Source organism: Carcharodon carcharias, chromosome 2, assembly GCF_017639515.1.
Source record: "Carcharodon carcharias isolate sCarCar2 chromosome 2, sCarCar2.pri, whole genome shotgun sequence".
Classification (NCBI taxonomy): Eukaryota; Metazoa; Chordata; class Chondrichthyes; order Lamniformes; family Lamnidae; genus Carcharodon; species Carcharodon carcharias.
In genome coordinates this window covers 218,485,803-218,499,875 of record NC_054468.1, presented here as the reverse complement: position 1 = coordinate 218,499,875, position 14,073 = coordinate 218,485,803, and the positions used below count along the sequence as shown (strand labels likewise).

The window sequence follows — 14,073 nt, the reverse complement described above, 5'->3', positions numbered from 1 at the left end:
TGGGTCTTTATCTGATTGGCAGGATGTGACGAGTGGAGTCCCGCAGGGGTCTGCGATGGGGCCTCAACAATTTACATCAATGACTTAGATGATGGGAGCGAAGGTATGGTAGCTAAGTTTGCAGACAACAAAGGTAGGAAAGTATGTTGCGAAGAAGACATAAGGAGTTTGCCGATAAGTTGAATGAGTGGATAAAAATCTGGAAGATGAAGTATAATGTGGGAAAATGTGAAGTTGCTTACTTTGGCAGGAAGAATAAAAAAGGAGTGTATTACTTAAATGGATATCAACTGCAGAATTCTGAGGTGCAAAGGGATCTAGGTGTTCTCATGCATGAGTCACAAAAAGTTAGTATGCAGGTACAGCATGTAATCAAGAAGGCTAATGGAATGCTTTCCTTTATTATGAGAGGAATTGAACATAAAAGTAAGGATGTTATGCTTCAGTTATACAGGGCATTGGTGAGACTGCATCTCAAATATTATGTGCGGTTTTGGTCTCCTTATTTAAGGAAGGATATAAATGCATTGGAGGCATTCTGAGGAGGTTTATTAGGCTGATACTTGGAATGAACGGGTTGTTTTCTGAGGATAAGTTGAACAAACTGGGCTTGTTTCCACTGGAGTTTAGATGAGAGGTGATTTGATTGAAGTATATAAGATCCTGAATGGTCTTGACAAGGTGGACGTGGAAAGGATTTTTCCTCTTGTGGATGAGTTCAAAACTAGGGGGCACTTTCTTAAAATTAGGTGTCGCCTTTATAGGGCAGAGATGAGGAGAATTTTTTTTTCACTCAGAGGGTTTTGGAACTCTGCCTCAGAAGGCGGGGTCAGTGAATATATTCAAGGCAGAGGTAGACTTTTATTAGGCAAGGGAATCAACGGTTATCAGGGGTAGATGGGAATGTGGAACTTGAAACACAAACAGATCAGTCATGATCTTATTGAATGGTGGAACAGGCTCAAGAGGCCAAATGGCCTACTTCTGCTCCTATTTCAAATGTTCACAAAAGTCAGGAGGTTGATGGAATACTCTCCACTTACCTGGTTGAGTGCAGCTCCAACAACACTCAAGAATCTTGACACCATCCAGGACAAAGCAGCCTGCTTTATTGGTACCCCATCCACAACCATTCACTTCCTCCACCATCAACACATAGTGGCAGCAGTGTGTACCATCTACAAGATGCACTGCAGGAGCTCAACAAGGCTCCTTAGACAGCACCTTTCAAATCCACCCCGCCACCATTTAGAAGGACAAGGGCAACAGGTACAAGGGAACACCACCACCTGGAAGTTCCCCACCAAGCCACTCACCACCGTGACTCGGAAATATATCGCCGCTCCTTCACTGTCATTGGATCAAAATCCTGGAACTCCCTCCCTAACAGCATTGTGGGTGTACCTACACCACATGGACTGCAGCAGTTTGAGAAGGCAACTCACCACCACCTTCTCAAGGGCAATTAGGGATGGGCAATAAATGCTGGTCTAGCTAGCGATGTCCAGATCCCATGAATGAATAAGAAAAATAAAATCAAATAATTTGAAAACTTTCTGATTGCAATGCAATTCCTGCTCTCAAACTGTCACCTCTGGATTCCCCAAAGAATCTATCTTACATCCCCTCCTATTTCTCATTTACATGCTGTCTCTTGACAACATCATCAGATTCCATGACAATGTTGACAACACGCAGCTCTATTTCACGATTACCTCTCTTGAACTCTCCACTGCTTCAATTCATCATGCTGTTTGTCCAACCTCTAGGATTACATGAGCAGAAATTCTCTCGCCAATTAAACATTTGTCAGACTGAAGCCACTGTCTTCAACTCCACCATAACCTCCGTGTCCTCATCACCTATTCCGTCCTACTCCATGGTCACTGTCTGAGGCTAAACCAGGCTGCTCGTAACCTCAACATCCTATCTGACCCTGAGCTGAGCTTCCGGCCCCATATCCAAAACCAAGACCAACTACTTCCATCTCACCTACTGCTCATTGACGTAGGATGAAACAAGACTATGGAGGCATTTGAAAATTAAGATTATCGTGAAATCAATTCATTGGGGCACTGGGTATTCCACAGGACTTTGGCTCTGCCAAGGGTGATGGAGGTACATGATTTTTTGTGGATGTGAATTGTATTGAATTGCACTGTGTTTGAAGGTAGAGGCTAACTAAAACAATATTAGACAGGCTGCCCCTCAAGATGATTGCAGCATGAATTAGGATTTCAGCAACTGTGTAAGAGACAGGGGTAGAGGCAGCAACATTATGGAGTTAAAAGCTAGTTTTCTTGGTGACAAAATGGATATTTGTTGTGACAATCGAATGAGATCAATGGTTTGGATGTGGCTCGCAGAGGAATGACAGGGAAGAAGGGATAGTCATTGGTGAGAGGCAGTGGAAAGGTGGATGAGAAGAAGCAGGCATGGTTGCAGTCAAACAGTAGTGCGAACATTCAGTATAATCAATCCACCAATCAGGATCCAAAACTCATTAGTGATAGTCTCACACCTACTAAATATCCTTATCATATAAACACTTTCCTAAGAGCATAGTTATTGATGCACATTAAAGAAAATAGACAACTAATCAGTTAAGCTGGTAAAATTCAAACCTCATCACAAATGGTCAAGAGACAGAGTAACACACATGGCAATTATTCCGACTGTAGGCCAGTGCATATTGTAGAACAAAAAAGAGGAAATTTGAGCCTATTCTCAAAAAAAATCATTTTTTTCATGTTAACTATTTTCTAAAAAATGGAAAAGCATGAAGTTCTAAGAGTTCTTGGAGCTTTACATTTCACCAGCACAGACCTATAAAGTGCAGCAAATATTTTAATCAGCATGTAAAGCTCCTTCCAAACCCTCAGCTTATGATTCTAGAATATAATCATAGAATCATAAAATGGTACAGCACAGTAGGCTGCCATTCAGTCCATCATTCCTGTGCCGGCTCTTTGGTAGGGCAATCCCATTAGTTTAATTCCCCTGTTCTTTCCCCATACCTCAGTAATTTTTTTCCTTCAAGTATTCATCCAATTATCTTCTGCTACTAATGAATCTGTTTCCATCACGCTTTGAGGTGGTGGTTTCTCTTATGTCTCAAGTGCAGCAAATCCAACCAAATCTTAGTTTCTCACCATTCATGATGAGTTTATTAACCGACAGGGACATCTTCCAATTGGTCAGTGAATTTATCCATTGAATAATGAACTGTATAGACAGGAACATTCCATGGTCAATCCCAAATCTGTGGTGAGTTAGCTAATCAAAGGTCAAAGAGGTGGCAGGGACAATCCAAATGGTCATGGCACTCTTGAGTCAAGGAGAGATAATCAGTAAGGTACTAGAAAGCAACTAGCATTAACGTAATTGCACATTCATCAAGAAACCTTGTAAAGCAGTGGGGTGGAGGGAGAAAAAGTACTGGAAGTCCTGATAGGTATTCATTATATTGTCTTAACAGGAACAATGTAGAAAAGGTAGTGCCAGTGGCTGCAGATATCATCAAATTTTGACAGGCTATCTTAAAGAAACCATGTGATTCTGTTGCATGATTGCAATACCCAGAGTCCAGCAAAAGGAAAATTCCACCCCAAAATTTAGAGGAATCTCACCTCAGCCATTCCTTCATTTCTCTCCATTTTTAAAATCGATACCTAGGAATATTTCTGTTCTCCTTCAAAACCTTAAATTCATTAACTTATGAGGTTAACACGTTGATTAAAGCATGTTATCTTCATGTGAATAATGGTGATGATCTGTATTATACAATGTGTGGCGCCTGGGCAGTGTAATGCCAATACCTGACGGAACTACTTCAATTGTCACTGAATTAATCAAATGCTTAGGCTCCACTCGTCCGTCATCGCTCTTCTGCGATAAAATTCCATTAAAAACCAAACAATTCTGCCAACATTAAAATGTTGCAATAAACTTAAAGCATATGACAGAAAAGTCCTCAGAAATAATAGGAACGAATCAAAAACAATCCACTCAAAGGCACTTTCAGATTTCATACCCATAATTCCAAGCACTACAAATCTGCATCTCCCGGCAACAGAATGTTACCATGACATCACAATCAAATTAAAGCAGGAAAATATCGCACAAATAATGGCTAGAAACTCAACTGTACACACAAGCCAATCAAAATAAACAGGTTTCAAATTATTGAGGGATGGTGGTTGTCGGGGGGGGGGCTGGTGTTAATCATGTTTTGAATTTTACGTTTCCAAATCAAGTTACTGAAATGTCCACATAGGTTGCGGTTCAGTTTGGCTGATCAAATTAATACACACTCCCTGTACGGACAGCTCATTTTATCCAAATCTAGATAGCTTAGGTCCAGATACCATCAAGGCTTAGGCATCTCTAAATGGGCATTGCTGGGGATTAACCACCTCGTAACACACAACACTTGTAAGCTTTCCACTGCTTGGTCAGCTAAGATTATCTTATTTATTGAAGCATTGGCTTGCACAGTCATCTGAAGCTAAATGGGAAGGTGGGGTAAGAGAGGATAAGTAGACACAGACTCTTTCAAGTGTTTGGGGGGACAGAGTTATAAGATTGTGTCAGAGATTTAGGACAGCGTGGAAGAGAAACTTTTCTTATACAAGGCTTGAGAGGCTGGGAAGAAAATTAGCAGTTTAATGGAAAAACATTATTGCATGAAATCAAACTGAAAAGCATCAGGCCATTTTTTGATTCAGCTTCCAGATAATTAGCTAATCATGACCCACTCAGGAGCCTCCATTTCCAGAGAAACAACAGGAATAGCAAAGCCCTACAAATCAATCAGGGTCCTCATTACAAAGACAAAAAATGCTCAAATTTATATATCTTTCTTCAGAAATGATAAACAAATTTCATAATCACTTTATGCAATCAAATCTCAAAAGTTCAATGACCAAGGTTAGCCAAAACTGTACATGAAGAACATAACACTACACTTTCAAAACAGTCCTGACAAACTACAAAATAGATTCTAAACATCTGCCAGACAAGGAATTCAATAGATGGACAGGCATGCAGGGGTAAATAAACAATCATGCTTGTTTTAAAAAAAAACAATCTGCTCACCAGTACTTCACCCCACCTTTCCTCTCCTGAAGACACCTTGAATCATAGGGGCTAATAGCACAAGAAGAATCAGCCCCTTCCTTGTTCCTTGCTGGAAGATGGGACCACTAGCAGGCACCATTGCATTCCTGAATCAAGTAGTCAATATTCACAAGTGAGCCATAAGAGGGGTTATCAGCCCCTGACCTGGGTAGCATCAGAGATAAGCCAAATCCAATCCAAATCTAAAGATTACAGCACAGGATGCCACACTATGTCTTTACCAGCTATTTGCTAGAGCAATCCAAATCTAGTCCCACTATCCTGCGCTCATCTATATCCATCTTCTTCAAATATTTATCCAATTTTCCCTAAAAATATATGGCTATCTCTATCCCAACCATTTATTGTGACAAAGCATCCCATGCTCCTACGCCCTTCTGTGTAAAGAAATTCACAATTTATCAACTACCAACAGATTGCGTTTTTTACTGCTGTGTTGATGCCAGTAAACAACTGGTTACACCATCTTTGTTAATCAGTGACTTTAGGTTTTGGAAGATCCAAGGTGCTGCGCTAGGTCATGCTGGCTCACCTTTGGCTGCTCATTTTCGTGCCGAGGCTCATCATTTTCCTCCTTCTAGCCATGTTTGCTGTCACAATCAGGGCTCATTAGCGTAAACTTTAACCTGACACCAATGACAGGAGATTAAACAGTCACATTAATAGTACCTTAATGAGGTGCCAACTGCAAACTGAGCATCTGGGACTGCCCGAAATAACTAATGTGATTAATACAATGTAGGCAGTGTCTTTTGTCACTGAACTCCATAGGAATGGCATGGTTAGTGTGAATTGCCAGTATAGGCAGTTGTCTGCAATGATTGTGGGTGTTCTAAGTGGTGGGGACTATATTGTAGAGGACTGCTGGCACCCACACCTTCAGGAGTGGAGAAACCTGAAATAATTTCACACCAAAACTGTAATGCTTTTATAACTGGCAGATTTCCTCTGTCTACTTAAGTCATTTTCCATCTTTTAAGAGTACATTTTTAAACAGACAGTTCAGTCTGCACTTCTACCTAGTATAGTAATGCATTTTACAACTATTCTCTTTTTGCGGATTTCAACTTTCTTCCTCGAGGACCTAATCCAGCATAAAACATACTACAACAGCTGTAGACAGAGATATATGTAACAGCATCAGATGTTCCACTGATGCGGGACTGCTTTCAAAGTCATGTTTAAAACTAGAGTCTGATACTGGCAAAATTTAGTTGGTAAAGTTTTCTTTCTCATGTAAAATTGTGACAGTATAACTGAATTCATGTTCCAAAAACATCACTAGCCATTGTTATCATAGCCCCTGTGTACTTACAAGACAGAAATGATTCCATGCTAAGCTAATGGTCTGAAAAACCTTACATTCCCTTTTAGATTATGCCCTGAATTTCAGCGTATATTAGCTTTTGAAATATGGATATTTGTTTCACTTTTAATTGCTGCCATGTTATCTCATAGCTCTTCTTCAATCTGTGCAATTTGCATTATCTAACCAAATGACTGCCAGTGAGATTTAGTGCAGGAACAGTGTGCAAGCAACACTGTACTCCATGTACTCCATTTTGCAAGACCCACCTGGAATGGTTTCCTAGGAAACCCTGCCTTGGAAGTTGTTGCACTCTTTACTGTTGAACAGCTTGTTGGAACATCGCTGGACAGTGCTGTGGCTTTCCTAGGCTTTAACTTCAGCTTTTTAATTTTATGCACCCGTTTACCATTATTTTTTCTTTTAGCACGGTGACCCGTGGACTCCTTCTCGGCATAGTCATTTGTCCTTTGTAATATTTCGGCATTATTCACAACGTGAATATCTAATGAGGATTCCGTTTTAACTTTTAAATATTTTCGTTTCCTCTTGATTATCCTGTTCCTCCTGGACAAACGTAGGGAACGCTTTTGTTTTTCCTGACTTGTCTTATTTGATTGTCCATCAGTCTGTAATAAAGAAATCACTCATTAACAAATCAGCAGGAAGCCGACAATATTTTCTCTATAGTATCAAGACTTGCATGGTTCAGTAAAAATTGTGAAAGCTTGACAACCAAGATGCTTGCAGATTGACACCTGGTCTATGATGAGTTTGCTTATCTTAGCAGTGACAATGGTAAGCATGATATATTTAGCCTCAGTGTCTTATACCCTAATTGTCTATCCAATCTTTTCTCACAATTCTCCAGTCCAGGCAACATCCTTTTAAATCTGCGGAGAGGAATACAGTTAACGTTTCGAGTCGTATAACTCTTCAACAGAACGAAGAGTCACACGGACTCGAAACGTTAACTGTATTCCTCACCGCAAATGCTGTCAGACCTGCTGAGTTTTTCCAGGTACTTTTGTTTCTGTTTTGGATTTCCAGCATCCACAGTTTTTTGCTTTTATCCTTTTAAATCTCCTCTTACCTTCTCAAGTACAATCATAAGACCATAAGACAGGAGCAAAAATTAGGCCATTTGGCCCATCGAGTCTGCTCTGCCATTCAATCATGGCTGATAAGTTTCTCAACCCCATTCTCCCGCCTTCTCCCCGTAACCTTTGATCCGCTTACCAATCAAGAACCTATCGGTCTTAAATACACACCTATCTATCTCGGTCTTAAATACACTAGGAAACCACTAGGGACTAGGAAACTACCCCAAGTATTGTAACAAAATCAACCCGAGAAATGACAGCAGGGTCAGTGCTAAAGATATCGGATCAGCACGAATTGCAATCCACCCCATTCCCAGTCAACCTTGTGCCAGATCCGGAACACCAAGCTCCACTGTCCAGATTGGTTATTTGGACAAGGTATGAGAAGGACTGCATCTGAGCATGAGTCAGCACCACCAAACTGAAGAGAATCAAAGGAATTTATTTTTATTGTTTGTTATGCCTTGTTCCATCTCATCAATCATCACGATTTAAATAGGCACGCTAAATTTACTCTGCTTTCTAATCATAGTTCAACATTCAGAGTTTTACCTATTTGGAGTACCAGGGCATTGAGTCTATGGGAATTGAGTCTTTACAGACGAGGAGAGGCGACGAAAGGCTTAATTAAAGAGGTGAATTTTGAAAAGGTGCTTGAAGGCAGAAAGTGAGAAGGAAAAATTAAAGACTTGCATTTATCTTGCACCTTTCACAACCTCAGGATATCCTTGAGTGCTTTACAGCCAATGAACTACTTTTTGATATGTTGTCACTGCTGTAACATAGGAAACATTGCAGTCAATTTACACACTGCAAGATACCATAAGCAGCAATGTGATAATGGCCAGGTAACCTGTTTTACTGATGTTGGCTGAAGAGGTAAATATTGGCCAGGACACTGGTGAAAATTCCCTTGCTCTTCTTTGAAATAGTGTCATGAGATCTTTTACTTCCACTTGAGAAAGCAGATGAGGCCTCGCCTTAACATCTAATCCAAAAGATAGCGGTGCAGCAAAACCTCTGTGCCACACTGAAGTGGGAGCCTAGATTTTGTGCTCGAGTCTCTGGAATGGGACTTAAACCTACAATCTTCTGACTTGGAAGTCAAACAGCTGCCCACTGAACCACAGCTCGTGCCATAAGATCACATAATCACATATTTGCTTTGGCCAGAACTTCACACAGTACTCCAGCTGTGGCCTAACTCATTTTTATATGGTTCAAGCATAACCTCTCATCTCTTATAGTCTGTGTCTTGGCTAATAGGGCAAAGTGCCTTGTATGCTTTCTTGAGCATCTCATCTGTCTGTCCAGCCAAGTTCAGGGATCTGTTTTCATGCACTGCAAGGTCCCTGTTCCTCTACACTTCTCAGTATCTTACCATTCATTGTGTATGCCTAGTTAACCTTCCCCAAATGCATAACTTCACACTTCTCCAGGTTGAACTTCATTCGCCATTGTTCTGCCCACTTGGCTAGTCCATTGATATCTTCCTGAAGTTTATAGTTTTCTTCATCATTATCAATCACAAAGCCAATTTTTGCATCATCTGAAAACATCTTAATCTCCCCTACATTAAAGTTGAAATCAATGATAAAAGCCACTAAAAACAAGTGAGCTAGTATTGGGCTCTATGGAACCTCACTGTAAACAGCCTAACTGTCATTAAGACACCCATAGGCCATTACCCTTTGCTTCCTACCTCTGAGCCAATTTTGGATTAAATTTGCCACTTTGCCTTGGATCCCATGGGCTTTTACTTTTTTGACCAACCTGCCATGTGAGACATTATCAAAAGCCTTGCCAAAATCCAAATAAGCTACAGCAAATGCACTACTCTCACTGAGCCTCCTCAAAAAATTTAATCATGTTAGACACGACTTTCCCTTTAGTTATTAACAGTTTGTGGAGTACTGTGGACTTGTCTAATACAAGTACCAGTATCGAGTTACTGAGCTGGTTTCTGAAGACTAATTCAATCTTAAACCCTTATCATCAGCAATGACATCTTGGACCTGATCCCAAGTGTTCCTGTTAGTCTGGTTCCCCAAGATTAATTACCAGTAGGTTTTTAGACAACTGATCAGCATGGGCTTGAAGCAGCAGCTTCATAGCTGCAATCTGTCTCATTGACAGACTTGGAGGCTTAGTGTCAAGATTTGCAACATGGTGATGGGTTTCAGTAGATGACATACATCCGATTCACCAACCAAAAATCTGACTTATAACATAGCCAGAAGTAACACCAGAGTGAATGAGTGATACTGTTCTGGGAGAAGAACATACTAATCTTAGAGACTTTAACAGCTAAGTTCCCTGGTTGCACCATCCTTCTGAGAATAAACCCCTCCCAAAGTTGGGAAAATAGTCCATTGCCCCCACGAAGGAGTATACCTACCTCCAGTCATTTTCACTTTCATGGACCTGTTGCGAAAGTTGCGATTTTTGAAGTAGAATTGAGCATTACTTGTGATTTTACTAGAGTGTTCATAAATCTTGGATTTGTCCCGCAGGTTTGAAAAGCACCTTTCACTGCATTCAAGGTCCAAAATTAGGCCATTATGTCCAAATGGGGAAGTAATATAGCGCTGGATTTTATCACCCCCTGCTAGCAGGTTTGAAGGCAGGAGTGAGGCCCGTAAAATCCAGCAGGCGATCTTCCTGCTACCTCCCCACCCGCCCTACACCTGTCTGAAATTTTATCCAATTCGGGGGAGACATCAGGCAGCCAACCCGCCCTTGGGCCTATTGAGGCCTTTATGTAGCCAACTAATGGTCAATTAAGGGCCTCATCCCACCCTGCTGGTATCTTAGCCATAGCAGGAAGAGACCAGCACTTGTGGGAAGCATGGCAACTTTATCGGTGTGGACTGGTGTTGGGCATGTTGGGGGAGGAGTGACCTCCTTTGTTGGCCCCCAGGAGTATCCCCCAGATCATCTCCCCTCAGCTGCTTGAACATGGCTCCACCCCACCCACTTAACCCTTTCATCCCCACTCACTCTGTTGCTGCAACCCTGAACCCTGGACTTACCTGTCAGTCTGGGCTCCTCATTATTGGGGACTGGTTGTTGTCCCAACAGTGGCTCCCACCAGCCCTGCTGGGTAATCAAATTGGTCAGCAGCTCTCTAAACCAGACTTCCACCCAAGAAAGGGGCAGAAGTCCTGCTTAAAGCAATTAATGCTGCTTCCAGTGTTAAATTGTTGTGGGGCAGCCATCTGGATAATGGGTGGGTTCCCCCAAACATTTCAACTGGGGTGGGGTGGGGTGGGGGCAACAGCGCACCATAAAATCGAGCCCATTGTTTTCGTCAAATGCTCTGGTCTGCTAGAGATTAAATAAGCCACTGATGAGGTTTATGAGCAAACTGTCAATTATATGGGTTTATATTTGAAAAAAAAGCAATTCCTGATTTTTTTATACCAAACTTCTTGATTTTTAAGTTTGTCTCCTGGTTATGAGATGAGGGTGGGGAGGAAGGGAGCTGTTGACATTACTGGGTACAGTACATTTGAGGTAAACTGCCAAAGCATATGGGAAATCAAGAAATACTTCTTACCCGGCCTGTTTGTGCTGCCCATGCCTCAGCTCATCTGCTGATGAAACCGTCATCCTTGCCTTTGTTACCTCTAGACTCAACTAGTTCAATGCACACCTGGCTAACCTCCCGTAATCTACTCTCTATAAACTTGAGGTCGTCCAAAACTCTGCTGCCCGTGTCCTTACTTGAACCATTCACCCATCTTTGCTCGCTGACCTACAATGCCTCCCAGTTAAGCAGCGGCTCGATTTTAAAATTCTCATCCTAGCTTTCAAGTCCCTCCATGGTTTCACCCCTCCCACTTGGAGGGCAGGAATTCAGGAAAAACTTCCTTATCTGAACTGGTTAGATTGTGGAGCCTCTACTACTTGTAGTTGAGGGTAATAATATAGATGCATTTAAAGGGAAACAAGATAAGGACATGAGAGAAAAATAAATAGTTGATGGAGCTGGAGAGAAGGTTGAGAGGAGATTTGATGGGTATTCAAAATCATGAGGGATCAGGAGAGGGTATATAAGGAGAAATTGTTCCCATCTTGAAAGATCGAGAAAATGAGAGCTCAGGTTTAAGAAAATTGGCAAAAGCAATGGAAACAAAGCGAAATTTTTTTGATACAGCGAGTTAAGATCTGGAATGTGCTGCCTGGCAGTGCAATAGAGGCAGGTTCAATTGGGGCTTTCAAAGAGGAATTGGACTATTAACTGAAACGGGAGAAGTGCGGGGCTTCAGGGAGAAGGTGGATGGAGTGACACTAGGTAGAATGCTTATTGGGAGAATTGGTGCAGACACGATGGGCCAACTGGCTCCCTTTAGTGTTGCCTTTTCTCAATTAAATGAGAAGTGCCATCTACCTGAAACGTTGGCCTGGATTTTCATCCTCGAGGTGGGTAGGGGAGTCATGAAAATACCCAGCTCAGCCCATCCATCTCAGGAGAAAGTACCCACCAAGGCAAGATCTTCACTGCTGGGACATATGTGCGAGATGGAGTCAGGCCAGCCGACCCAGGAAGGAGCACGGAGGCAGCGATAGGAGCTGCCAGGTGCAGAGGCGAGCTGTTTAAAAGGCCCTCCTTGGTGCCGTGGGACTTTGTCCCAGTGAATTGAAGCAAAAAAATGTTCCAGTCCTCATCCTTCACACCCCCTTCGCTCTTCAAATACTCCCCATGCCCCATCCATGTCACCTCAAACCCCTCGCCCACTATGCCAGGCTCTGCCCTCCAACCCACCCATGTCCCCTCATGCCCCCTATGCCAAACTCTGGTACATCCATGCACATTGGTTCCAGAAAGTAAACAGTGGGTCAATGAACACCATAGGCTGAGCATAGACTGCATGAGGGCTCGGAGGGGGTGGGTGGAAGGGCAGAGCTTGGCATCATGGCGACGAGATAGACCTTTTAAACTTACCTCAGATCCCCCTCATGCATGCTAGGGTTCATGACTCCTCTCGGGGGCCGTGAACCATGACTCTTTAAAAACCTGTCCCAGCTCCATGAAAATTGCAGAGGAATGGGAGATACCAATCTCGGCAATGGAGCCGGCCTGGTCAGGAATGCTGGATGTGGGCTTCTGACTGGCAGCAGCCCGCACCCTTTAAAGGTACTCCCAAAAATCAGGAACGGGGTCAGGGGTCCTGGCATCGGGGCTCAACCACCATTTCAAAGGGCTCCCGAGTCAACCTAGCAGGGTGAAAATCCAGGCTGTTAACTCAGCTTCTCCCTTCACTGGATGCTGCCAGATCCACTGGGTATTTCCAATATTCTGTTTTCATTACATGAAGTGCCTCCTTTGAAGAGGGGCACAACGGAGTAGAGAACTAAGGGAAATGTAGTTGCAGTATTATTGTCGCTGGAATAGTAAGCCAGATGCCCGGACTAATGCCCCGGTGGCATGGGTTCAAATCCCACCAGGGCACCTAAACTAAAATTCAAATTCAAATCCAATTCCTCCTGCGCTGTAGCCATGTGATTGGGGTAACTGAAGAAGCGTGAAACACCAACGCAATGGCCTGTTTCAGCGTTGTAAACACTTTGCAAAACTCTTTTGGTCAAGCTTCTGAAACTAGTCAGAGGGTGAAGGTAGGCTCCACTGGGGGAAGATGGAAGCGGAATTCCCTCCACGTGGGATCTCCAGGCTGGCGACAAGAAATCCCGTGACGCCACCGGGGGGGCGGGGTCAGCGGTGACCCCGCCCAGTGGGCGCGAGCGGCCTCCTGCCCATTTGAAACGATTTCCCCCCCCCATCCCCCCACCTCGGCCCGGAGAGGAGCACCGGAGCCTCTCGGTCTCTCAACACACCCCCCAACCCGAAGAGAGCCTCCAAAAATCACCTCCTGCCGCTCGAATACACCCGACTGACCTGAACGCTAAGCCCGTTCTCCGCCGTCAGGCTCCGATAAACAGAGAAGGCCGACACGCTGCAAGCGGCCATGGCTGCTGGGCGCCGTGACGTCAACACGTTCACGCCAGCCGCCCGCCCCCGTCGCGTTTGACTGACATCTGCATTAATCAATCAGCACTTGGGTTTACGTGGCCCCGCCTACTTCCCCTCCCCTCCCTTCCCTGTGTTACCTCTATTAAAGTGGAAGTACCACCTACCTGAAGTGTTAAATGTGTCTCTCCACAGATGAGGTGTATTTCCAAAATCCTCAACTGCCCCCTTTTTTTAGAGAGGTATAACTAAAGTGGTGTAGTGTAAATGTCACTTGACTAGTAATCCCAAGGCTAATACTCCAGGACACAGGTTCAAATCCCACCACAGCAGTTGAATTTAAATTCAATTTTAAAAAAACTGGGACTGAAGGCATTGATTGTCACAAAAACCCATCAGGTTCACCTTTAGGGAAGGAAATCTGCCATCTCGACCTGGTCTGGCCAACATGTGATTACCACAGCAATATCTGAAATGCCACTCCATTGGACCGTACTGTTACAGAAAAGTTGGTCCAGGTAGACTGCAGCAGTTTTAAAAAGTTGCTAACACCA

General features: G+C 43.2%; 1 protein-coding gene across 1 annotated transcript in view; it reads right to left on the bottom strand.

The window, feature by feature from the left end:
- riox1 (ribosomal oxygenase 1) overlaps window positions 1-13,564 on the bottom strand; it is a 50,608-nt gene extending 37,044 nt beyond the window's left edge. Inside the window, exons 1-2 of the mRNA XM_041182904.1 lie at window positions 13,448-13,564; window positions 6,715-7,074 (exon numbers count right to left, since the gene is read on the bottom strand). Coding sequence (XP_041038838.1) covers window positions 6,715-7,074; window positions 13,448-13,519 — 432 coding nt within the window. The 5' untranslated portion in view covers window positions 13,520-13,564. The remainder of the gene's footprint in view (window positions 1-6,714; window positions 7,075-13,447) is intronic.
- Window positions 13,565-14,073: the final 509 nt, after the last annotated feature.